Source organism: Anolis carolinensis, chromosome 5 (genome assembly GCF_035594765.1).
Source record: "Anolis carolinensis isolate JA03-04 chromosome 5, rAnoCar3.1.pri, whole genome shotgun sequence".
Lineage (NCBI taxonomy): Eukaryota > Metazoa > Chordata > Lepidosauria > Squamata > Dactyloidae > Anolis > Anolis carolinensis.
Window position 1 is genome coordinate 100,815,893 of NC_085845.1, and position 26,213 is coordinate 100,842,105.

General features: G+C 40.3%; 1 protein-coding gene across 2 annotated transcripts in view; it reads left to right on the forward strand.

Moving 5' to 3' along the window:
* The window catches only part of LOC100561372 (uncharacterized), an 80,084-nt gene that overhangs the window by 45,102 nt on the left and 8,769 nt on the right, over nt 1–26,213 (forward strand). For both annotated transcript variants that reach the window (XM_008111347.3, XM_008111349.3), the window contains 12 exons: nt 480–4,188; nt 6,295–6,379; nt 7,706–7,770; nt 9,695–9,957; nt 11,188–11,348; nt 12,782–12,934; nt 16,208–16,337; nt 18,192–18,266; nt 21,235–21,324; nt 22,917–23,068; nt 23,598–23,759; nt 24,463–24,533. In XM_008111347.3, the coding sequence (XP_008109554.1) occupies nt 480–4,188; nt 6,295–6,379; nt 7,706–7,770; nt 9,695–9,957; nt 11,188–11,348; nt 12,782–12,934; nt 16,208–16,337; nt 18,192–18,266; nt 21,235–21,324; nt 22,917–23,068; nt 23,598–23,759; nt 24,463–24,533 (5,116 nt within the window). The remainder of the gene's footprint in view (nt 1–479; nt 4,189–6,294; nt 6,380–7,705; nt 7,771–9,694; nt 9,958–11,187; nt 11,349–12,781; nt 12,935–16,207; nt 16,338–18,191; nt 18,267–21,234; nt 21,325–22,916; nt 23,069–23,597; nt 23,760–24,462; nt 24,534–26,213) is intronic.

Here is a 26,213-nt window from a genome sequence, read left to right on the forward strand (position 1 = left end):
AATCTGGATGATTTAGAATCGTAGCATTATCACAGTGGTTCTCAACCTGGAGTCCCCAGATGTTTTGGCCTACAATTCCCAGAAATCCCAGCCAGTTTACCAGCTGTTAGGTTTTCTGGGAGTTGACGGCCAAAAACATCTGAGGACCCCAGGTTGAGAACCACTGCATTGTCAGAAGGAAAGCGGGCTTAAATAAAAAGGATTTTTCCATGAAAATATTCTGCTTGGACTTGTATCTTTTTTCCAATAAGAGAAAACAGAACTCTGTAGCAAGTAGTCTGAGCTTCGGAAACTTGGATTTCACATGCTATTCTTTTTACTGCACTTCTGCACTTCCCCAGGCTGCTTTAAAACATCTGGTTGATCACTCCCTATTTTTAGTTTCAGTTCCGCCCTCAATATTCTGAAAGTTTCCTAAGACAGATTTTGCAGACCAACTTTTTCCTAACACTAACAACTACTGTTTTCTCCATTTTCAGGATTTAATGCTAATGGAGCCTACAAAAATCAAAAGGCGACACTCTTTCCCACCACCAACAAATGTATTCCATGAAGCTTCAGGCACTCCAGCATCCCGAAGGCACAATAGTGGCCTACATCTTATCACCATGAGTAAACTTTCTGAAGAGCAGGTGGCAGAAAAGAAGGAAGTGGCCTACTTTTCTGAAGATCTACCTCTTTTCTTTGTCGTGGAAGAACAGATACGGGGCACATTCTCCAACTCTTTTGAAAAAGAGACCCCTGTAGCACTGGAAAGAAGGCAGAAGGATCCATCAGAGTGGGCAGGATCTTTAGAGGAAGAAAGAGATCGCATTATACAAGAAGTCAGTTTGAATGATAGCAAGGATTCCTTCTTGAATTGCCACCAGGGAGAACTTACAGATGCATCTTCCTCTGGCACTTTTCCAGCTTCCCTTTCCAATACCCTGGCACAAACCCCAAATACTCCTAGTAATGTTGCAGTAAGACAAGTGGAGGCCCATGCCTTTGGTGGATTTCCCCCATCCTATAACCTCCATGATACAGTATCGCAGAAGCTTTGTGTGGAATCAGAAAGCTTTCCTGTTTCAAAGTATCATCAAAATACTGAGCTTTTTGGAGTTAGATCAGATGAAGATCATTCATTAGAGGCACAATATGAAACAGACAAGGAAATGTCATCCAAGACAGAAGGTAGTGGAAAAATAAAGCCCAGACCTTCCAGGAAGAGCGAGGAGGAAAACGTAAAAGAATTAGTGATACAGAAAGAAAAGGTGAACTCTTATCTTCCTTATCAGCCAGGAGCAGGATGTTCTGAACATAGGACAGCAAATCTAGGAAAACTTGATGGATGTTCACCTCTAGAATCTTGTGATCATTCAGGCCTGAGCAAGAAAGAACTGGGGGGCAAATCATTTATGTGCACGACCCTCCATCTCCAAGAAGATGAAGAGGATGATTCAGAAGGCAGCCAGACTCATTCACTAAAGGAGATGATCCAAACAAAACATGTAAAAAGCAGTGAACAACTAGAGGATAAGCATGAGAAGATGGAGGAGGAGAGGGAGGGGGATCTGCATAGGAAAACAATGGAGTACAAAATAAAAGCAAAGTCCACACAAAAACTGAGACACAGTGATGCTCAGGAAGAGCAAGAGTGGGGCACACAGATAAGAAAAACACCCAGAAAGGAAGAACAAAAAGATGGGATGGCCAGTTCACAAGATATGCTGGGTCTAGATACAGTTTATAATCTGAAAAACACTTTGCACCTTCCTGATTTAAATGAGAGCAGTGCTTTTCCAGAGACTGAAGGATTTGCATTATCCTTCAAGGTCTTCTCACCAAGTCACTGTCTGGATTCCAATGTCGAAACAACAGCTATGTCTTCTGATACAAAACCAGTACAATATCCAGGGAATACAAGCCCAAGTACCCAATCTCAAATTTGTCATGAATTTAGAGAATTAGAATCCTCTGGGAGACATGACCAAGAAGTCTTTGAACATCCCACTGACGAAAACAGAGTTAGTGGAAATGTGGAAGGTCAAAAGAGTAATTGGATTGTTGATGGTGAAGGAATGGCAATACTGTGTAAAAATCCAAATTCTCAAGACCTACATTATTCCAAATCTAGAGAGTGCACTGGTAATGTTGAACTCCATATTTGCACCTCAATGTCAGGAATAACAAGAACAGTAGGTCCAGCACAGAAAGATTCTGGCAAAGAACCCAGTGATGGTAATTACATGCTGTGTGAAGAATCAGATTCCATAGAAGAACCAGCAAACAAAAAGCTACCTGTCTCCTGGCAAATGGATCTAGTGACTCAAGAAGAAGCTTTAACATTAGACAGTGATACAGTTGTCCAGGCTTCCAGCAAAAATGGCACCTGTGATAAGAATTTTGATAAATATTCTCAAAGTTCTATCTGTGAAATCCATCAAAGTGTCTCTCCAGAGGAGGGTCGATCCACAACTAAAGATAATGTAGATTTGACTACATTGACTTCATTGTCACCCCAGAAAGGAGACTTCCCCATAACTTATTTGGAGGAACACCAGCATGTAGAAACCTCAATGAATAAGTTTCAGTTTCTGGGGGAGGAAGCAGCCATAGATACATTTTGTATGAAGCATGAAGTTTCAATAAATGATTCATCGTGTTTGCCAGTTCTTGAAGAAGGCAGAACAGAATTTGACCACAATACTGACATTTCTTCATTTCCCACCACTGATATGGCTCAGTTAAAAGAGTCCTCAGTCCCAATGTCTATTTCTAACCAGTGCCTGGCTTTGGAACCTGCCTCTAGCCACTTTGACCAGCTTTCATTATCTCCACCATGTTGTAGCACACCTGTTCAGTTGTTAACCTCACCAGACAATATAGATCTCCCTGCCCAGCCAAAAGCTGACATTCCTCATAGCAGATGTCTCCATCACTCCCTAGAGCAAGTGCCCTCTTGTAACCAAACTTGCGTATTTCCCACTGCCCTAAAGAAAGAGAAATCCAGATCTGACACTGAACTGTCTGATCAGTGCCCAAACCCTGAATGTGATTTCAACCAATATAGCCAGTCTCCAGACCCAGTGTCCCATTCTGAACAGTTTGTCAACAACCAACTACTACCCATGCCCATTGTTTTGCAAAAACTCACAGATCATTGTATATTTTCAGAGCATACAGGCAACCAGTCCATCCAACGGGATGATTTCAACCCAATCAAAGAACACACAGAATATCTCATGGAATATCCAGCTTTTACTGCTAATAGACCATTTCAAACTTCCAACATGAACAAGCTTCCAAGCCTTGCTGGCAATCAGTTCTTTCAGCAATTAGTTGAAATGCCAGAATCCAATGTATCCTGCAATTGCACAGAAAGCAATAGATGCGAACATACTACTGTACCAATTGCCAATTTTTTCTCTCAGAGTAGAGATTCTTCTTTTAAATCTGAAAGCCTTGCCAAAAATCAGACTTTGGACAATAGAGTAGAGGAGAATCCTGTTTTGCAGATGGCAAAATTGGCAAGAGGAGCCGCTCTACAAAGCCGAAAGGATGGGAATATACCTGAAACAAGCTGTGAATGTAAGATGTTGGACACACACTCAGATATAGTCATTTTAGGAAATTATGCATCAGCAGTTGATAGCACTGGAGAAACAATGCCTCAGGTTATGGATGTGCTTGATGGAAAATCTTCCTTTGACCACACATTCAATCCCTCATTGGACAGGCAGAAAAAGTGTGAAGCTACAGAGTCCAAAACCTCAAGGCAGCCCCCTACACTTCTTGCTTTCACCAACCCAATCCATTTCCTTCAGCTTGGACCACCATCACCACCAGCCAGATATCCGAGCAATCCGCAGGCTGACTTTCAAGAGATACAGTGGCAGCAGGAACAGGCAGGATTTGCTAAAACAGCAACATTTATGGCAAAAGACACTGGAAGCCCTAGGAAGGGCCTGGAAAAGTCAGTAATGGAACCCATCAGTGCAATATATCAGAAGACAGACCGGGTAGCTAAACATCCTGCTTTAGAGAAATCTTCTAGTTGTCCATATACAAATGTTGCTTTGCGCAGCCCAAAAGAATCAGCACTCAGTTCAAAGACACAGGAGGTATTAGTCAAACATCGGTCAAAAAGCAAAGATTGGCATCGGCATGGTATGAGAAAGATCTCAATACCAACAGAGAATGAATTAGGTGAGTTGACTTTTAATCCCCATTTTCACAGTCTGTTGAGCTGCCTGGAATAATCTGCCCAGCTACCACTAGAAATAGAAATCAAAGCATTACACTTGAGATCTATTTTCCCGATCTGTTTTCCACATCTGTAATGAGTTGCCTGACTGCTGAAAGGGATGTTGGAAAACACAGAGATTAGCTATTGTACACAAGCAGACATGCAAACACATTCGCTCATGCTTACATATTCTAGCATGATCAAGGCCAGCACAACCTACTATTACTGCAGGTTCGATTCTCGATGGATTGTGCTGTGAAAAAAAAATCCATGTTGAATGAGGTCTGAGGGCCCATACCTAAAACCCCCAAAAATCGGGATAAAATTGGGGGTGGCTAAATTACATTTGGGGAAAGTGTGGGCAGAATCAGGTTAACAGCTGAAAAGCATGTATTTAAAAAGTGCACTTAAAGCCCGATTGTGCCCCAAATATGTGCATCTTCACATGACTGTATTTCCCTGCAGTCACGGAAAGCACGTGACTTCTAAGCCCCCTGTGTGGACTCCTACAGCTCATATTCATATTTTAAAAGCCCAAATAGCTGATCGGGCTGTTTAAAAATGGAGTCACAGACACACAGGTGGCTCAGTCTAATCACAATTGGAAAGCAATTACAACTCTCTGCAACCATTCCTTTGTTCTAATGTTTATAATATTAAACAGAGCTTGGATTTAGAATTGGGTGAAGAGAGAGAATAAGAAATCTGCTTGCGTGTACATTAGGCTCTCTGCATGATTGCAGATGAGGTCCAGCGCATCTCAGAAAGACTTTTTAAAAAATCGCCAGATGTCCTCCATTCCCCCTTCATCTTGTGGACTTATAAAATCCACTTTAAAAACATGAGGACAGCAGAGAGCAATTCCTGGGACTTACAGGTCTGTGTGTGGATTTGTTGTCAGGTCCCAGGATTTTTTGCCTCACTTTTTGAACCCACATTTTGATGCTGTCTGGCACCCACAATGACATGGGAAATATTTCTTCCTTGGCAGAGTCTATATTGCTGAGAATTGCACACTTCCTCACTGCCTATGTGCTCTGGGAAGAACACCTGGTTCTGGTTTGAAACTATGAAACTTACCATATATACTCAAGTATAAACCAAGGCACCTAATTTTACCATTAAAAAACTGGGAAAATTTATTCACTCGAGTATAACATGAGGGTGGGAAATTCAGCAGCTACTAGTAAATTTCAAAAATAAAAATAGTTACCAATAATATTACATTATCTGAGGCATAAGTGGGTTAAATGTTTTTGAATATTTACATAAAACTACAATTTAAGATAATAAGACTTTAATAAAACAAGACTATCCAACTCTGATTACATATATACTCAAGTATAAGCCAACCTGAATATAAGATGGCCAGAACCCTCACTTGAGTATAAGGCGAAGGAGGCTTTTTCAGCCCTAAAATAGGGCTGAAAAACTCAGCTTATACTTGAGTATATATGGACTTGAATTGCATGTCTTGAGATTTTCTAAACTACTTTAATATGATGGGAACGGTCATGTCACTAAGGAAGCACACATATTTAAAGTGGGATGAGAATATTTTTACTTGGCAAGGCCATTGGCAAAACCTCTCTCCTCACACCTAGTGATAGGTAAATGACTGCAGTTGCTCAGTCTTGGTTAAATAAAAGCATGCTTTTGCATTTGTTGCAGTAAGGCCCCTACTACATGGTCCCTACAGTAAAGCCATATAAAGTCCAGATCATCTGTTTTGAGCTGGTCTATATGAGAGTGTAGGCTCATATAATCCAGTTCAAAGCAGATAAAATGGATTATCTGCTTTGATAATTTGGATTATATGGCAGTGTAGAAAGGGTCATAGAGTGCGTATGCCTCCATTGGAAGGCACACAATGTGTTTCCATGTTCTGCACTGCTCCAGCCGACCCTTTCCTGTATATTCTATTTTTTCTATAGTATTTATCTCTCTGCAATTCTCCTTTTCTAATAAGTTATCTTTCTACTCTCTTGACTGAGTCATCTTAATTGAATAATGTGGATTTAAGTACTTCATTGACTTGCAAAACCTATCTTGTTTTCTTCCTTAAGATATGATAGCATCTTTTGTCCCTTCCAAAGGAGATGCCCATGAGCACAAAGACAAAAGGAACCATTTAGAACAAGTTCAATGTGGGTGAGTCTCTTCTCATAAACTTTTTTGCATCTCTCTCTTTTAATGTTCTCTTGGTTCAGTGCACTTCTAGAGTCCCTTCTACACTACCATATAATCCAGGTAATCAAAGTAGATAATCCACATTATCTACTTTAAACTGGATTATATGAGTCTACACTGCCATATAATCCAGTTCAAAGCAGATAATTTGGATGTTATATGACAGTGTAGTAGGGGCCTAGGTCTCTCGAGTTCAGTGATTATCTAAGTCTGGGTCTCCAGGTGTTTCAGACTTCAACTCGTAGCAATCTCAGAAACTTTGGCCAATACTGTATTGAAAAATTCTGGGAGCTTAAGACCAAAAGACCTGAAAGACCTGAGTTTTGGGACCACTTCTCTAGTACATTCTGAATTTCCATTTGAAATACACATCAGCATACCTTTTGAATTGATAATCTATGACAAAACAATTCCCCAAAATTGAGAACCAGAGTAAAGCAAGTAGAATACTGTGTTACTATGTAGGTAGGGAACATTTTCATGTTGGAAGGCCACATTAATTTAGCTGTAATCAACTAAGGGCCCATCTACATTGTCATATACAATCTAGATTATCTGCTTTGAATTGGATTATCTAGTTCAGTTCAACATCAAAACTGATCAATTCATGTAAATATCTCCTGCCCAATTGGACTGGATCATATGGCAGTGTAGACTCAGACAATCCAGCTGTAATCAACTAAGGGCCCTCCTACATTGTCATATATAATCCAGATTATCTGCTTTGAACTGGATTATATGACAGTGTAGACTCAGATAATCCAGTTCAATGCAGGGTTTTGTGTTTTTTTTTCGTGTCAGGAGCAACCTGAGTTGCTTCCGGTGTGAGATAATTGGCTGTCTGCAAGGAAGTTGCTCAGGGGATGCCCAGATGTTTTGATATTTTTACCATCCTTGTGGGAGGCTTCTCTCATGTCCCCGCATGGAGCTGGAGCTGATAGAGGGAGCTCATCCACACTCTCCCCGGGTGGGATTCGAACCTGGCAAACTTCAGGTCAGCAACCCAACCTTCAAGTCACAAGGCTTTAATCCACTAGGCTACAAAGGCTCCTAATGCAGATAATTTGGATTATGTGATTAGATAATCTGGATTATATGGCAGTGTAGAAGGGGCCTCAGCAATTCTCTGCAGTAAGAATAGACAAGACAAGCTTCTGATTCTGATTGCAAAGTGCCTGGTATGCAAAGTAACTGGTATGGTCCAACACTCAGGACATAGAATTTCCTTTGGAATTAATCTACCATGTCTATAGTATTAATGCCTTTATATTTTCTCTTTCCTGAAAGAGAGAAGAAACCAGAAGCAACAGTTGAAAACATCAAACGGCGACATTCCAAACTGATCAATTCATGTAAATATCTCCTGCCCAAATATTTTTGTGTTAGTCTTTCCTTAAGACTCTGTGTTAGATTACTCATGGTTTCAAATAAACATGCTTAATGTGTTGTTGGAGGCTTTCATGGCCGGAATCACTGGGTTGCTGTGAGTTTTCCAGGCTGTATGGCCATGTTCTAGAAGCATTCTCTCCTGACGTTTCACCCACATCTATAGCAGGCATCCTCAGAGGTTGTGAGGTCTGTTGGAAACTAGGCAAGTGAGGTTTATATATCTGTGGAAAGTCCAGGTTGGGAGAAAGAATCTCTGAAGTTGCCTGCCATAGATGTGGGTGAAACGTCAGGAGAGAATGCTTCCGGAACATGGCCATACAGCCCAGAAAACTCACAGCAACCCAAACATGCTTAAATTGCCTAGATTATATTTTGAAGACAAAACTGCCCTAGGGCTCTAGTGTGGGCCCTGATTCTAGGCTGGATCAAGGCCCTGTGCTAGTTTCCTAGGCAAAGACCATGCTGGTTGTTATTTCCTTCCTATCTATGTAGTACAAATAGGAAGGAAATTAAATACAAATCTGGAGACAGTTATTATCTTCTATTTTTGCACATAATGTAAATGATGGAGACAGCCTTTTAGTAGCATAGCAAATATGTGGGCCAAATTTGATGTTGTTGTGGTGATAACTATATCTGTTTATTCTTGTGTCTGACTCATTTGTGTACAAAGTATGGTCCTTCATGGTAATGCTTGATTTGATACACTGAAAGATTTGAATGAGTGAAGAGCTGAACCCTCTCTTGCCATGTTACCTTGTGTTTGACGGTTTCAGCTATTTCCTCTCTAGCTTTACTCACATTATTATCAGACTTAGGCTGAAGGAAAAGACTGCAGAAATAGACTGCAGGAGATAGAGTGTTGAAGGGTTAAACTCTCCTCTTGACATTAAAATCAGCCATCAGCCCTCACTTTCTACATGAGTGGAGATGACTTGTGAACAGCAAGTACCTTCATGTCTAGTTTGGCCTAGAACCAGCCTGTGAAATACTACTTTGCAATGGCCCTGCAATGTGTTATCAAAGGCTTCCATGGCCAGAATCACTGGGTTGCTGTGAGTTTTCCTGGCTCTATGGCCATGTTGCAGAAGCATTCTCTCCTGATGTTTCACCCACATCTATGGCAGGCAGCCTCAGGGGTTCACTTCACTTCACTTTATTTCTTAATTAGTTGCTCTCCACCAGAGTGCTCCGAGCGACTTACAATTTAAAATATCATTCCACAATAGAAAACATTCATCATAAAAACATTCAACATAAAAACATTCAACCTAAAAACATTCAACAGTGACTATCTGGCAAATTAGATCTGATTTACTTAAATGCACAACCAAACAGCCAAGTCTTGAGCGCTTTTCCAAAAGGTCGCAACTCCGACATTGCTCTAACATATGGAGGCAATGAGTTCCACAGAATTGGAACATAGGCTGAAAAGGCTCTATGCCTTGTAGCTTCCAGGCATACCTCCCTTGGGCCCGGTACGTAGAGGAGATTTCCCTGGGAGGATCGAGGTGACCACTGATGGGAAAAACGAATGAGGCGGTCCCTAAGATATAATGGTCCTTGGCATTTCTCTGCTCTGCAAAGCAGCGAACACCTTCCTGGCAAGAAGGAAGGCGTTCACCGCTTTGGGGAGCAGAGAAGCGGCATTTCTCTGCTCCCCAAAGCGAAGACCTACTTCCTTGCGGAGGCAGAGACAGGAGTTGCCTCAACGGTGCCCCCCACAGGATGGTGCCACAGGCAACTGCCTAGTTTGCCTCACGGTTGAACCGCCCCTGGCTATGTTTTAAATTGTCCTCCTTTCATGAACCTCACACCACCAGCAGAAAAGTTCTGGCCTTAGATCTAGTGCATTGATTCATAAGATTATATGACTTTTATCCACAGCAAAGGTACTCTACCAGGAATACAGTGATGTTATACTAAACAAAGCCATTCAAAGCCAAAAGAGGGCAGATTCCTTGATTGAAGATGTGGAATTAGGATCTGCAAGCTCCCTAAGGTTGCAAAGAAAGGTTCTGCCCCTGCAAGACTCCTATCCACAACGCCTGTCCGTCTCATCCACTGCATCTCTCTGGCAGGACATTCCCAAAGTTCGAGAGAGTACAATGCTGCAGAGCATGACCCGAGAGGAACAGAAGCTGCAGGAGGTAGGAGGAAAGAGGGAACAAGGGAGGGAGAATCATCACAGGCCACTTTGAGTTTCCTGCTGGAGAGATTTATTTACAATTATTTACCATGTCAGTAGCGAATTGAGAATACAGTCATAATGTATAGAAAAACCACAGACAAAGTTAAAATTTTGGCATTATACTAAATTTCCTTTGACCAGAATCTGGCTACTTGGAGTGTCTCTGGTGTCGTTGTAAGAAGGTCCTTCGTTGGGCATGTGGCAAATGGTCTGTGGTTTATTCTTCTCCACATTCACATGTCATGAACTCCACTTTGTAGCCCCATTTCTTAAGATTTAGCTCTGCATCTGGAGAGCTAAATGCATCTGCATCCACTTTGTAGCCCCATTTCTTAAGATTTAGCTCTGGAGTGTAGTCTGTTCAGCGCTTTCCAAGTCACCTAGTCTTCTATGTACCCAGGAAGGAGTTTCTATCTGGTATCAGGTTCTGGATTTTAACCTGTCACTTTTGGACTCTTGCTTGCTTTTTGACTCTTACCAGCCAAGGGTGGTAAATTTCAGAAATAAAAATAAAATTACATTGATTGAGGCATCAGTAGGTTAAATGTTTTTGAATATTTACATAAAGCTCAAATTTAAGATAAGACTTCCAACTCTGATCAAATCATTATTCTCATCTTCTTCCATGTAAATGTGCTTCTGTATCCTTTTAATAATAATAGAGTAAAATAATACATGTAATAATAATAATAAATACAGGAAAATAATACAAGTAATAATAAATAGAGTAAAATATACATGCAACAATAATAATATCAGAGTGAAATAATAAATGTATTAATAATAATAATAATAATAATAATAATAATAAAAATAGAGTAAAATAAATGTAATAGTAGCAACAATAATAGAGAAAAATAATAAATGTAATAATACCAATAATAATAGAAAAAATAATAAATGTACCAAATATTCTCGAGTATAAGCTGACCCAAATATAAGCCAACCGGGACCCTCACCCGAGTATAAGCCGAGGGGGGCTTTTGCAGTCTTAAAAAAAGGGCTGAAAAACTAGACTTATACTCGAGTATATACAGTAACTACTCACTCTTTCTCTACTACACATTAATAGCTATGGTCTCAGACCCATGAGTTTTGAGGGCTTCTGTTGTTCTTTTCCCCAAATAATGTATCATACATAAGAATTCTGGATTCATGAAAGCCATCTTCTCCCACTTCTTTCTGGCAGGCCAAGTTTGAACTGATTGCATCTGAAGCTTCGTACCTTCGGAGCTTAAATGTAGCCGTGGATCACTTTCAACACGCCCCAGAACTCCAGGCTGTGTTGACTAATCAAGACAGACAGTGGCTTTTCTCCCGCCTTCAGGATGTGCGTGATGTTAGTGCCAAGTGAGTTATACTCTCTTTTTTCACCTTCAAAAGCCAACAAGTTCTATCAAGAGTGGGCATTTGAAACTGGATACCTCAGGCCAGTGCAGACATGGAGTAAAACTTGGATTCCAATCTCTATGCTTATGAGTACTGAAAAAAATCAGATATGTCTCACTTTTTTCAAATGTTGCACATTTTTTTAAAAAAAAATTAGGGTTTTTTTTCCATTTTTTTATTTGGCACTTAGAGTAGGGATGCAAAGAATATTCTTACATTTTCTGTTGGAAATTACAACCTTCTTCAAGCCTCCTCTAGAAATTTGTTAATCTATTGTTATGTTTGCTTACTGTTTTGTGTATATGTTCTGGTATGCAGCTTCTTTTGCTCTATGTTTCCTGAGAGCTTGTGGGAGGGGTTACAGGCCACATGATCTGATCTGAGACTGCTCAGACCTCAGACTCTATTTTAGACTTTGGGCTGCTCAGTCCAAACACTTGGTCTGAGCCTGTGTCCAGGGCCGGTCCAACAATGAGGCAAATTAAGTGGTTGCTTTGGGCGCAAAACATACAGGGGCGCAAGTCGAGACTGCTTTTTCTGTTGATTTCTTGTAAAACATGATGTTTTGGTGCTTAATTTATAAAATCTTAATGTAATTTGATGTTTAATAGGCTTTTCCTTAATCCCTCCTTATTATCCAACATTTTTGCTTATCCAACGCTTTTATTTTTCAGTAATTGGTTGCGGGGGGGGGGGCAAAATTCTGTTCGCCTACACTTGAAAAATACCTAGGGCTGGCTCTGCCTGTGTCATTTGCACAGAGATTATCTCAAGAATATCTGAAACTGGACTGATAAGCTATGTGCCTGTGTTCTATTGAACACATGAAAGTTGTGAGTAAACAAAAAATGTTATTTATGTGTTATGGGAGATATATTTTTGAAATAGATATAGATATATTTTTGAAAACTGAAAAACACTTCTGTTTTTATGCACTGGCATATTCTCTGTTTTCCTAACAGATCAGAGAGAATAGGTTCAGTCTAACAACTGACGACATTGCTTTGCATATTACATTGGGTTGGATATCACTTGAGAAGATTCTACTCAAACAGGTCTTTAGCTCCTCTCTGAAAGATCAAACTTTTCCAAAAGGTTATGATTGCCAAATGGTTATGAATGCCATTTTTCCAAAATTTAGTCAGCCTTTTGGAGAATTGGTATCTTCACACATAGAGATGTCCATGACTTTTAAACTTCGGGGTGTTTTCTCTTGGTGTGGTTTAAGTTCTGTTTTAAAATATTTTATGCTTGTCCTTGCTTACATTTTAATTTTCCTTGTTTTATATAATTTTAGTATGAGATGCCTTGAACCTAAGGTTTAGGAAAAATGTGGGATATGAATCTTAAAGAATGTGTAAATGGTATGCTTTTCTTCCATGACCTTCTTGCAGTTTCCTGTTTGACCTGGAAGAGAAACTTGAGGAAAACATGTTCAGCTTCAATGTGTGTGATGTGGCACTGAGACATGCCTCAGAATTCCGCAGGGTTTATTTGCCATATGTGACAAACCAGGCATACCAGGAACAAACCTTTAAGAGGCTACTGTAAGTAATGATTATGCATTTTAGTTTTTGCAGTTTTCCACCACTTCCCTTTTAGGCAAACCTGTGCGAGAGAGCCCAGTGAACTGTAGCTATGTCAGAAGTGTGTGCTACATATGATATCGAAACAACTTGCACTTTTGGCCCAGTTTCTTTTGGAGCCAACCCAAGATTTTATCATGATATTTATTGTATATGATCTTTTATGATTTGTTTTATTGCTTTGTTTTTATATTGTTTGATGTCTGGGCTTGGCCCCATGTAAGCCGCCCCGAGTCCCTTCGGGGAAATGGGGCGGGGTATAAAAATAATATAAAATTATTATTATTATTATTATTATTATTATTATTACATATAATGATACTCTCATGTTTTATTGTCTTTAAAGAGAAAATGGTTCCATTAATGCTAATTAGTTCATTTGTATCACTGCTTCCTCACAGCTAAAGAATCCATGACTTTCACCTGAGGTCAGGACTAGTGGTGTGCATTTGGGTAAAAGCTTGTCCCGTTTCGTTTCCAGCTTTTGTTGTGGGGCCCAATACATTTTTGGAAAGCCTCACGAAATTGGGAGGGTTGTTTTCAGTTGTTTTGTTTCAGGGCCCAAAAATCGACCCATTATTTGGTGGGGGGGGGGCTTCACACCCACTGACTCCTTTTCCTGAGGTGTTCGACTGCCTGGCAGGCATTGTACTTCTTCTCTTCCTCATCCTCCCTCCCTCCCTCAGCCCCGCAATGCCTTGCATTTACTTACAGAAGTCAAGGCCAGGCAGCCTCACATCTTTGCTGGTGGGGCAAAAATGTCGACACCAACATTGGTGGGTGGTTGCACTATTGGAGATATCATTACAGCCTCTATAGCTTGCTGTACAGACACTTGAGTCTCTGGATGGTCAAAAGGTATATCTGATTCTGCCCTCTGAGTTGAGGAATTGGTTTGAAGTGCAGTCTGCAATGTGGACATATCTTCAATTTCATCTTCTTTTATGACAGACCTTGAAGCACTAGGCTGCTTTGAACTTCTATTATCAATATGATTGCTTTCTTCATATTCAATAATATATGACTTGTCTGCTGGTTCTGGAATGCTAACACTGTTTGCATATGAGAGGAAACCTACAAGAAGTTCCTCCTGTTGATTATTTTCTTTATTGGTAAAAACTTTCTTGTCCCATCTTTCTTCTATTGGATGAGGCAATTTGTCAGCAACCTCTTGTTGTATCAGATGTTGATCTAGATATGTATGCCATGGTTGCTCTGGATTTTCCTCTTCTAAGGATAAGGGTGCAATCCAGTTACCTTTTAATCTTGAATGCACTCTTTCTCCATTATGTCTAGGTGATGCTTGTTTTCTTTGGACAAAGCTATTAGGTTGTTATGATCTGTAGTCCTAAATACTGAAGACTCTTAGCCCTCGGTATATTGGAAACGTATCTGGATGTGATTTGGACAAACTAACATCTGTGTAGGACGTCCATTTGGCATGAAGCTTGTGCAAAAGGTCCGAGCATGAGAAGACCTCAGCAAGCAAGCAAGAAGGAACCACCACCCCTCCCTCCTTTCAATCCGGAGAGTGTGGTGGGCAATGGGGCATGTGTGTGTGGTGGGATGTGTGACTGTGCAGGTGCTCAGCTGCAGGCAGGCACTGAGAAGCATGCACAAGCTTTCCAGGCTCCACATGAAAGCAGGCTTTCGTGTCAAGCTGAGTTTTATGTGGGGAGGGGGCTTCCTATTTCATGCTTCCAAATAAATGGAAGACATGAAAGACAGGAAGAAACAGTAAGAATGGATTTTGTGCACATATCTAGTCAAGACCCATTGTTTGCACCCTATCCTCTGATACAACAGAAAACAAGTCTGCTCCATTTTCTACCTAAGAGTCCTTTGTATATTAAAAAAAAAGGTAAAGGTTTCCCCTGATGTTAAGTCCAGTCGTGTCCGACTCTGGGGGTTGGTGCTCATCTCCATTTCTAAGCCAAAGAGCTGGCATTGTCCATAGACACCTCCAAGGTCATGTGGCCGGCATGACTGCATGGAACGTCGTTACCTTCCCGCCAGAGCAGTTCCTATTGATCTACTCACATTTGCACGTTTTCGAACTGCTAGGTTGTCAGAAGCTGGAGCTAAGAGCGGGCGCTCATTCCACTCCCCGGATTTGAACCTCGGACCTTTCGGTCTGCAAGTTCAGCAGCTCAGCGCTTTAACACACTGAGCCACCAGAGGCTCCCCCTGTATATTGTAGGGTATATTTAAAGATGTCTATTATATCACTTCTCAGTCTTCTCTTCTATACCCAACTCTCTTTGCTGGTCTTTATAGAGCTTTATTTCTGCCCATTTTACCATTTTGTGCCTTTTTCTAGACATGTCCTAGTTTGTCTTCATAATGCTGGTCCTCATAGAGCTTTATTCCTATGCCTTTTACCATATTAGTTGCCTTTTTCTAGACATGTCCTAGCTTGTTGATCTCTTTTTTGACCTCTGGAGCCCAGAACTTGACAAAGTCCTCCGTGTGAGGTTTGACGAAAGCAGAATAGAGTGGTGCTATAACTTCTCTTGATCATAATACTGTGCTTCTTTTAAATCAACACTGAAAATATTAGCATTTTGCCAGTGTTTCATATAGCGAATGTTGTTTAGCTTGTGGTCTACTAGGATTCTTTGATTCTTTTACATGTTCAGCTGGCAAATGCCTACCCTCTAGAGCAGAAGGAAAACCTGACCCAAATAATTGTTTCACAACACACAGAACTGATTGAGTCAACATGGACTTGACTTGCATTACCTGACATCACTGGATACTCTGGAGCCTTTCAAGCTTCTTTGGGCCTGTGTAATCAACTGTATTTGGGAAGTGGCACAGTGGATTACATGCCATCCCACTTTCACTGGGCTCACCAAGCCCAGTGAGAGGGGATGGCACCTACTTCGAACATCTCTAACTTACTTTAGCAGTGCCAATCAGACACCAAATGTTAGTGGACACTGGAATAACTGGAATAACAATATCCAGCGCACTGAAGAGATTGGAGAAGGTGAAGTGATTCCTCTTTGGTATGTTGAATACTATTATTCCAGGCACCAAACAGTGTCTGCTGATATTTTAGTGCCCAGTGGGCACCATTAAGTTAGAGAGGGGCAAGCTATAGCTGGCAAATGAGCAGTGGCAAACTAGTTACCATGCTATTCACCCATATATGTCTATAACTTTGAGTAACAAAAAGGCCTTGAAAAAAATAATTTCTGTTGACACTGCCAAATTTCTTCTCTTTGTCAGGAATGGTGTTCCTGCCTTCCAACAAGTCTTAGAAAGACTGGAAAGTGATCCTGTTTGTCAACGCCTCTCCCTTAAATCATTTCTCATCCTCCCATTCCAACGTATTACTCGACTGAAACTCCTTCTCCAGGTAAGAATGTTGCCAATATTGGACTTAAGGTAAAGGTTTCCCCTGACGTTAAGTCCAGTTATGTCTGACTCTGGGGGTTGGTGCTCATCTCCATTTCTAAGCCGAAGAGCTGGCGTTGTCCGTAGACACCTCCAAGGTCATGTGGCCGGCATGACTGCATGGAGCGCCGTTACCTTCCCGCCAGAGCAGTACCTATTGATCTACTCAGATTGGCATGTTTTTGAACTGCTAGGTTGGCAGAAGCTGGAGCTAACAGCGGTCGCTCATGCCGCTCCCGGGGTTTGAACCGGTCTGCTTTCGGTCTGCAAGTTCAGCAGCTCAGTGCTTTAACACACTTCGCCACTGGGGCTCCCAATATTGGATTTAGGTAAAGGTAAAGGTTTCCCCTGATGTTAAGTCCAGTCATGTCTGACTCTGGGGGTTGGTGCTCATCTCCATTTCTAAGCCGAAGAGCCGCCGTTGTCCGTAGACACCTCCAAGGTCATGTGGCCGGCATGACTGCATGGAGCGCCGTTAGGGTTTACAGTTCTTTATATCAGACAAATTCCTAAATTTGTTGCCAGATAGCATGAGCATAAATTTGATGTAGTGTTTGGGTTTTGGACTATGTCTCTGAAGACTAGGGTTCCAGACAGCTATGAAAACTCACTTTGTTTAAGCCACAGACTCTTGACTGCAGAGGAAAGCAAAAGCAAACCTCTTCAGAACAAAACTTGCAAAGAAAATCCCATAATATAATTTCCTTAGGTAAAGGTAAAGGTTTTCCTCTAACATTAAGTCTAGTCATGTCTGGCTCTGTGCCATCGGGGGATCCAGGATTTTCTTAGTATTACTTTAAGTCAGAAATTATTTGAGGGCAGCCAATAACAGCAACCAGGTATAATACAGTTAATAGCTAGGTAAAGGTTTTCCCCTGATGTTAAGTCCAGTCGTGGCCAACTCTGGGGGTTGGTGCTCATCTCCATTTCTAAGCCGAAGAACCGGCGTTGTCCGTAGACACCTCCAAGGTCATGTGACCGGCATGACTGCATGGAGCACCGTTACCTTCCCGCCGGAGCGGTACCTATTGATCTACTCACATTTGCATATTTTTGAACTGCTAGGTTGGCAGGAGCTGGGGCTAACAGTGGGCGCTCATTCCACTCCTAGGATTTGAACCTGGGACCTTTCGGTCTGCAAGTTCAGCAGCTCAACGCTTTAACACACTGTGCTACCACCAGGGGCCCTATGTTAATAAATATGTGGAACATGTTTATAAACAGAAATATGGGGGAAGTGGGCCCCATTTCCTTATTATAAGCATGTGACATTGGCAACTGACAGCTTGAAGTGCTATTTCATACTCATCACCATTGCAATGTAAAGGTAGCCCTGTATGTAAGGCACATATAAACCCAGAATGCATGAATCACTCTGTGAGAGAACTGTGAAAAGAAAGGCTTCAGGAGTTAAGGAGCTGACACAGCATCTCTTGTTTTCTAACCAGGGAGCATGCCTTACGATCCTCTTCTTGGTCAAACAAGAAACAAAACACTTGATATGGTCTTGCTGTTAAGAACACTGCCAGGAAATCTACTTTCTCCTCATCAGAAACCTTTACTCAGGCAGCCCATTCAAATAGCTAATCCAGGAACTTCATAGCACCTATGACAACAACACTCTGGCAAATATCTAGGGAATTCAACTGTTGCCTCATTGCTCCAGCCCAAAATTGTATTCCACAAAAAGTAGTTGCTGTCCAATCATATAGATCCTTCATGTTTATTAGTTTGATGAATTTATCACTGATGTAGTGAGGTGGATGTAGAATATGAAAATGCCCAAGTATTTAACCCTTTTGTTTCCATTTTTCAGAACATTCTGAAGAGAACGCAACCTGGTGCAGAAGAAGAAATTCAGGCCACACAAGCATATGATGCTCTTGAGAAGGTAAGAAAAATACCAAAAACAGTTAATCCTACCAGAAATTGTTTCTGTCCCACACAAGAGGCATATTGGTTCAAAAACGCCCATGAGAGAGAATCAGAAATACTCATGGCCATCTGTCAGAAGTGCTTTGATTCTGTTTGATTTGATTCCTGGACTGGATAGCTTTGTGGCTTCTTCCAACTCTATGATTCTATGTTTTATGTGTATTGCAACACAGAAGAGTTAGCATATCCCTTAGCCTGTCCCCCTTCTCTTTTTCTGTAGTAAAAATATTTCATAATAATAATAATAATAATAATAATAATAATAATAATAATAATAATAATAATAATAACAATAACTGGTGGGATCACAAACCTACAAAGGTATTGGAAAATGAACATGCAAAGATACTGTGGGACTTCCGAATCCAGACTGACAAAGTTCTGGAACACAACACACCAGACATCACAGTTGTGGAAAAGAAAAAGGTTTGGATCATTGATGTTGCCATCCCAGGTGACAGTCGCATTGACGAAAAACAACAGGAAAAACTCAGCCACTATCAGGACCTCAAGATTGAACTTCAAAGACTCTGGCAGAAACCAGTGCAGGTGGTCCCGGTGGTGATCGGCACACTGGGTGCCGTGCCAAAAGATCTCAGCTGGCATTTGGAAACAATAGACATTGACAAAATTACGATCTGCCAACTGCAAAAGGCCACCCTGCTGGGATCTGCACACATCACACAGTCCTAGACACTTGGGAAGTGTTCGACTTGAGATTTTGTGATATGAAATCCAGCATATCTATCTTGTTTGCTGTGTCATAATAAAATAATAATAATAATAATAATAATAATAATAATAATAATAATAATAATAATAATATTTATTTATACCCCACCACCATCTCCCCGTGGGGCTCACAATGTTACAGAAATGGTTCCAGTCCATGCAGTTATATGCATTTGCTGTTGTTGCGTTCCTTTTAGTCATTTCCAACCTATGGCAATGCTAAAGTGAGCCTATCTTCGGGTTTTCATAGCAAGGTTTGTTCAGAAGTTGGCTTTTGCCATACTCTGAAGCTGAGAGTGTGTGACTTGCGCAAAGTCACCCGGTGGCTTTCATGGCCCAATGGGGTTTGAGCACTGGCTTCCAGAGTCATAATTCAATGTTCAGACTACTGTGTGTCCCAAAACACTGGACTGGATGCAGATGTCATCTACTTTGCAATGCAGGTGGGCTGTACAACCCTATTCAGAATGACTTGTGGGACCATATCAAAATGCACATAGTAATACAGAAGTGCATTTCAGGTACATTAATGTCTACAAGGGATTATCTTTTCCCCAAAGAATCCATAAATTATTTTAGAGATGCATAATGCTAGGCTTCGCTTCAAGCAGATAATAACATTTTGTTGTTTGTTACTGCTGCATGAATCCATATTCAATATGAATGGAGCTCTTAAAATCTCAGTGTTCCCTACCCCTATATCAGTCAGCCACTTTGCCAGTGTTTCTTAAAGTGCAAAGGACATTGAAATGGATATGTCATGGGTGTACAACATTCACTATCTCTTGTGATTTAGTACTCTGGATTACCTCTATCCTTACCCCGTGTGTAGTAACACAGAGATTTCCAGTTGGGAAAGTGGCTGTCACAAAACCTTGTGAACAACTATCTCCCAAATAGAAAATCTCTATGCTGTGGAGTTTTCAATAAGGTCAGAAGTGACTTTTTAGATGATCTTACTGATGTAACGTTGGGGTATTACAATTCCAAAAGCAAGTGCAACTCTTATGAGTTATTTCGTTTTAATGAACACAATTAACATTGTTAACACCCAATTTTACATTTGCATTCTATCTAACTCCATGGAAGTTGTTCTAGTTCTAAACTAAATGTCAGTAAGGGACTGGATGACAGTAAGAAAACTGAAGCTTTTCATCCAAGACAATTGCTCTAAATAACCAAGAGGATCGAGGGACTTTGTTGATCGCACTGTTTTCACAATTTAAATGTAGTCGAAGATTTGAACTTGAGCCTGGATGCCTAGGAATGTGTTTGCTGAAACTGGTATACCAATTTTGCTTATTGATGTAGATGTCTAATTTGACCCTTTTGACACATATTGCATCCTATTTAGACTACTGTGATGCACTTTACAAGGGGAATCCTTTGAAGAGTGTTTGGAAACTTTGTGTACTGCAGAATTCAATGGCCATGATATTGATTGGATCCCGTTATTAGATAGGCAGGACCACTTTTTACAACAATATTACTGGTTTCCAGTCTATTTTGGATGCATTTCAAAGTGCTTGATATGAAGTCCTGCATGAGTTGGACCCAGGCTACCTGAGGGATTGTATTCTCACATAAGTACTTGTCAAATCTTTGAGGAACAGCTTTATTTCTGTCTTACTATTCTCAAAGGTATTTCTAGCGGGGTCATGAGGGACGTGGCTCTTCTTGGATTCACAATTTAAACTTCTTGGAAAAGGGGGTGGGAGCAGATTTGATCCTTCCTTCCTTCTACTTCTATCAGTAGACAATAGCTTTTTATCAGAGGAAACCTCTCCCAAATACTTGGGTTGCTGGATGAGAGTATTTAACCTAGTGATAATGCATTTTGTTTTAATATATTTTAAATCTAAATTTTGTGTATAATCCTTTATGTTTTTATTGTGTTTTGCATTTTAATTGGATTTGTTCAATTCAATTTTATCGTTAGCTGCCTTGAGTGCCAATTTTGAAAGAAATGTGGGATATTAATCTAATGAATACAAGACAGATGATGCTAAGAGAGTGTAAATATTTTAAAATTGTTGATCAAAATAGCACTTTTTTCTAAGCAGTCTGTCAACTTTTCCAGAAATAAATCATTGTGAATCTCAACAGATTTAGTTTTGTCAGTACTAACTTCTAAAAGGATGGATTCCTTATTCTCAGCCTTTGTACCGTCCTTAACATTCTTCTCTTTGCAGCTCATCAAAGATTGCAATGAAAATGTCCAGCGCATGAAGAGCACTGAAGAGCTAATCCACTTAAGTCAAAATATGGAGTTTGAATGCAAGGTAAACAAACAATTGGTTTTCTTTCCCAGTCTCTCCTGGTTTGTAGAGGTTCATTGCTGCCACCTAAAGGTGACAATTTAACAGTGAGGCTATCCTGCTGTATGAATCTTTAGGCAACTGATGATCCTCAACTGTTTCAATGAGGGTGGATGACCAACCTTCCCTGTCTCTTCAGCCAATTAACCACAAGTGGTCCCCAAAAATTAAAATATGGTCCGTGGCCTCACCATTATGACACTGTTGCAACAAGAGTGACAGGTCTCACGAAACACTCTTATAGTGCCAAAGCAATGGGGATGTCGGGTGGGGAAGAGGCTGACTACCCACAAAAGGCATGACCATAAGCCTCCAGACTGCTGCTTCTCCTCCTTCTCCCTCCCCCAGACTGGAGTCATTCTATGTGGTGTCTAGAAGCAGGGGTGCCTTGGTGTGTTCATTTTTAGGCCTGTTCCTGGGGTTATTTGCGGTGCTGATTCAGAAAATTGCATTGGATAGACTACATCAGCTCTAGATTATTAAAAATGGTTTTCTGTAGGTGAGCAGATGGTGACTACTGGATGACATATGTTCTGTATCAGAAACTAAAGCTGATGTGGTCTATCCAATGCAATTTTCTGAATCAACACCACAAATAACCAAACTGAATTTAAAGTTGACCAAAAAGCTATTGTGGAGCCCTCGGTGGTGCAACGGATTAAACTCTTGTGCTGGCAGGACTCTGACAGACAAGTTGGCATTCGAATCTGGGGAGAGTGGGTGAGCTCCCTCTGTCAGCTCTAGCTCCCCAAGTGGGGACATATGAGAGAAGCTTCCCACAAGGATGGTAAAAAATCAAAAACATCCGGGTATTTCCTGGGCAACATCCAATTTTCTCACATCAGAAATGTACAATTTTCTCACACCAGAAACAACTTGCAGTTTCTCAAGTTGCTCCTGACATGAAAAAAAAAACAAATGTTGGAGAGTGGTCCTTGGTCAAAAAAAGTTTGGGAACCACTGCTTTAGCCCTATTCAGCTGCCCTTTGTTGTAATTTAGCCCTGTCCTCCCTACTCCATTCTCTCCTATTCATAGGGAAGGTCTCAAGCATGTTCAAACAATTACAAAGCTGAACAAAATTGAAATCTTGCTTTATCAGGATTTCTAGGCTCCCTATGTTCACTATTCAGCCTTTGCTGAATCCATGAAGAGGCTAGGGACATGGAGCGGAGGAGACAAATGAGAAGGGAGGCAAGAAGGCTGGAGTTCTGTTTCCTTCTGCACATGCCTGAATAGGAGTTCTTGCCACACAGGAAAGTACACAAGAAATCCCAGCACAATCAGTCTGGCCTTTATATGCTTAATACTTTACATCCTTATTAGTATATTTGTCTTTATGCACACTATATTCATTGTTTATTAAAATAGTATATTATATCTGAAATAATACAAAACACTGACCCCCCACCCCAAGCTCTCGTCCTTTTTCCCTATCTCTTATCCACCAAAGACAGGGTAAGGCACAAATAGAGGGCCAACATAACCTTCTTCTGCATGCCTGGAGCTATGAAGATACAGTAAACTTCACTTAAAATCATTCTATTTTCCTTTGTAGATTTTCCCACTTATCTCACAGTCACGGCGTCTTGTGAAGTGTGGAGAACTTACAGCACTAGAGTATAATTTGAGTGTGAAGTGGAAGCTTACCACTCGATCCATCTACCTTCATCTTTTTAATGACTATTTGTTGCTATCACGGCCCAAAGAGTAAGTGCTATTAAGACTTCAAATACTTTATGAAACTTTAATGGATTTTGATGGCTAACATGTCCTCTCTAAAGAAGCAAAGGAATAACAAATAGGAGCATCTTGACTGTGTGACCTCTGCCATCTTTCCTAGAGGTCACCCAAAATCTAAATATGACATATTGCAGATGTTGAAAAATGATTAAATATACTGTCCAGTTCTCATTATGACAGTGCAAAGGTATTTACTATTTTTTTTAAATAAAGCCAACAATGGTGGCATAGGATTTAGGAGATCTGGATTGAACACTCCCCTTGCTTCTGATATTTAGTCTGCTCCTTCAGATTTTTTAAAGAGTTATTTGCTCATTTCTTCATATTCCACTGAGGTCTCTCTAAATCAAGACACAAATTGGCTATAAGGTTCAGAGGTTAAGAGGAAAGATTCCATCACATGACTTTTCTTTGTACATGACATAATTGAATTGCTCTTTTTATTACTTATAAATTCAAGCTTTTTGACATTCTGGCCCCTTTTGTTCTGTTGTAGAAACGGGCGCTTTATTGTATTTGATTATGCTGCTTCCTCAGATGTTCGTGGAGAGAAATGTGAAATGAAACTGCATGGAGCAAACAAAAATGTTTTCCGCCTCTTCCTCCTGCAGAATAATCAAGGGAAAAAAGTAGAGTTTCTCTTCCGTACAGAAATACAGTAAGAAAATCTACAATTTTATAATTCAAATCAGCTCTAAACACCACAACACCTCAGACTAGTAGAACAGATATGAAGAGGAATGGAAAGAATATTTATTGTTATTTGTTTCCTGCCCAAAAAATGATGTTCCCAACATTTTGGAAGACCAGTTGGGGGGGGGGGGGGGGACAGGACAGTTTTTGACTAGTATTTACACATAGCAAAGTGTTTTGCAAAATTATTCTGTGCAAAATACAATTATTCTGTGGGAGGTTGCCTGAAAAACCACATTTTTCATGAGAAAGGGGGGGGGATAAAAATGAATATAACAACATAATAGTTGTTGGTATTTCCCTCCTTATATTAAAGATTGGGGTTTGAGGTCACAGGCTAAAATAACAATGGCTTTCTTACACAAAGATGTAGTATGCTTTTTTGTGTGTTTCACAGGTGTGTGGATTGGGTCTACAGAAACTTTAACCTTCTTCCACTCAGTGTCAGTTACTACAAGATCTTTTGTATATTGATAAAAATCACAGACATTTCTTTGAATTTAATTTCCTTAAGGTGAGTTAGTGATAATTAGCAATAGTTAAGCGTATAACCACCAGTTTATCACAAGGAAACACAAGAAAGTATACTACATTTTTGTTTTGCACCAGCAGACATTAAGTGCATTTTTGAATATTCTTATTTTCAGCATTTATTTTGTATTTTCTAGGAGTGAGAAGCTGCGGTGGATTTCTGCTCTTTCGCCTCAACAGACAGAACGTGACCTTTTGAATGACTCTGGTAGGATTGTTCAGGACATGCAACATGCATATAATAGATATATTTATTTGTGGACCCATATTAATACAGTACAGTTTTTTTCAGTACAGTTCTGTACAGAAAGTAGTTTTCCTTTCTCAGCCTTCAGGTTTGTAGATGCTGACAACAATGCAACTAATGAGCATTTAAATGTAGCACACAATAAAGAAAAGTGCATGAAAGAATGTGAGAAACAAAAATAGATCCTAATGTTATGAAATTATCATCTGCGTGACAGTTGATAGTCAAGTTCCCAGAAGACCTAAGTGTATGGGGTGGATTGTACAGGAGAAGACAATCCTGCAGGTAACCTGAATGAAAACCGTGTAGGACTTTAAAGGTAACTAGCTGTGCCCGGCCACGCGTTGCTGTGGCGTTGTCTGGTGGTGTTGGTGAGAAATTGTTGAGGTAGTGGTGGTACTGAATGTCTGTTGTATGGTTGTCTTTATGTCTAGTGTGCACATTGAAGTGGATTATATGGCAGTGTGGAGTCAAGATAATCCAGTTCAAAGCAGATAATATAAGATTCTAAATGGGTTATATAGCTGTGTGGAAGGGCCTTGAGTCTACACTGCCATATAATCCAGTTAAAATCTGATAATCTGTGGAAGAGGCCTAAGTGAGGCCTAACTGTGCCTGTCCCCTGGGCTGAGGAGGTTGCTAGGAGACCAAGTGGGCAGAGCTTAGCCTTCAAACTGGCAGCAATTGGATAAAAACTATTATTCCTCTCCCTATAATTAGGACTTTATTTTTCTTTTCTTTTTGTTGTATCAACCTAGAGGCGTGGATGATGGGTTGTGTTGTCAAATTTTGAGGTTGGGGGGCCTGTAGTTTTGTTGTTTTGTCCGCTGCCCTGATGCCATCACTCTTTTATATATATAGATAACCAGTGGCATACTGGGGATATATGCTGAGCCCCATCCTTGATTTTACTTCCACTGTTATTTTCTTTCCAGAGTCCTTGCTTTTTGCCTTTGTTTTGAAGGAATAGGGTAAATAATGCCAGCGTGCTTACTCATAAATTCTATGTGAGATAGGATTTTTGTTGTGTTCTAATACAGTATTGGAAAAAACATTTCCCATATCTTATGTTCTCATTCTCTTTATTTGTTCTTGATTCTTCTCCCTTTTTTCTACATTTTCCGTTTAGTGGGAGGTGGATTAGTTTGGTAGTCATGTATGTTCCTGAGCTTGAGTATCATGAAAAAGAATGGGACTAAAAATGGGCTCTGTGTATGGCTCGATGTTATCAGCTACCTCTTCAGGCAGGAAAAAGTACAATGAAGAGACAAGGATGTATGAGAGAAATGATCCTATATATATCTTTGTCTCATTCTGCCTTCTAATAGTGGCTTTCATTTCAATACTGCACAAAAAATGAACTACATGCTTGACACTTCTGACTGACAAGGCAGAGATTTGCAGGCATATATCTACCATTCCTGACAACAGGCTACAGTATATGTATTTGAATGCCTACTGAATCTTCAAAACTATTTGTTCTCTGAAGTTTTATTAACAGGCTCATATTCAGCTTTCTTGATGATGCCAAGGTCTGAGGAAAACATTGTTTTCCCCACTGCCTCAGTTAAACATGGATTTAAGGAAGTTCTCTTCAAGGCTTATTCTTTGCTAATAATTTGCTAACTAAAGAAAATCTAA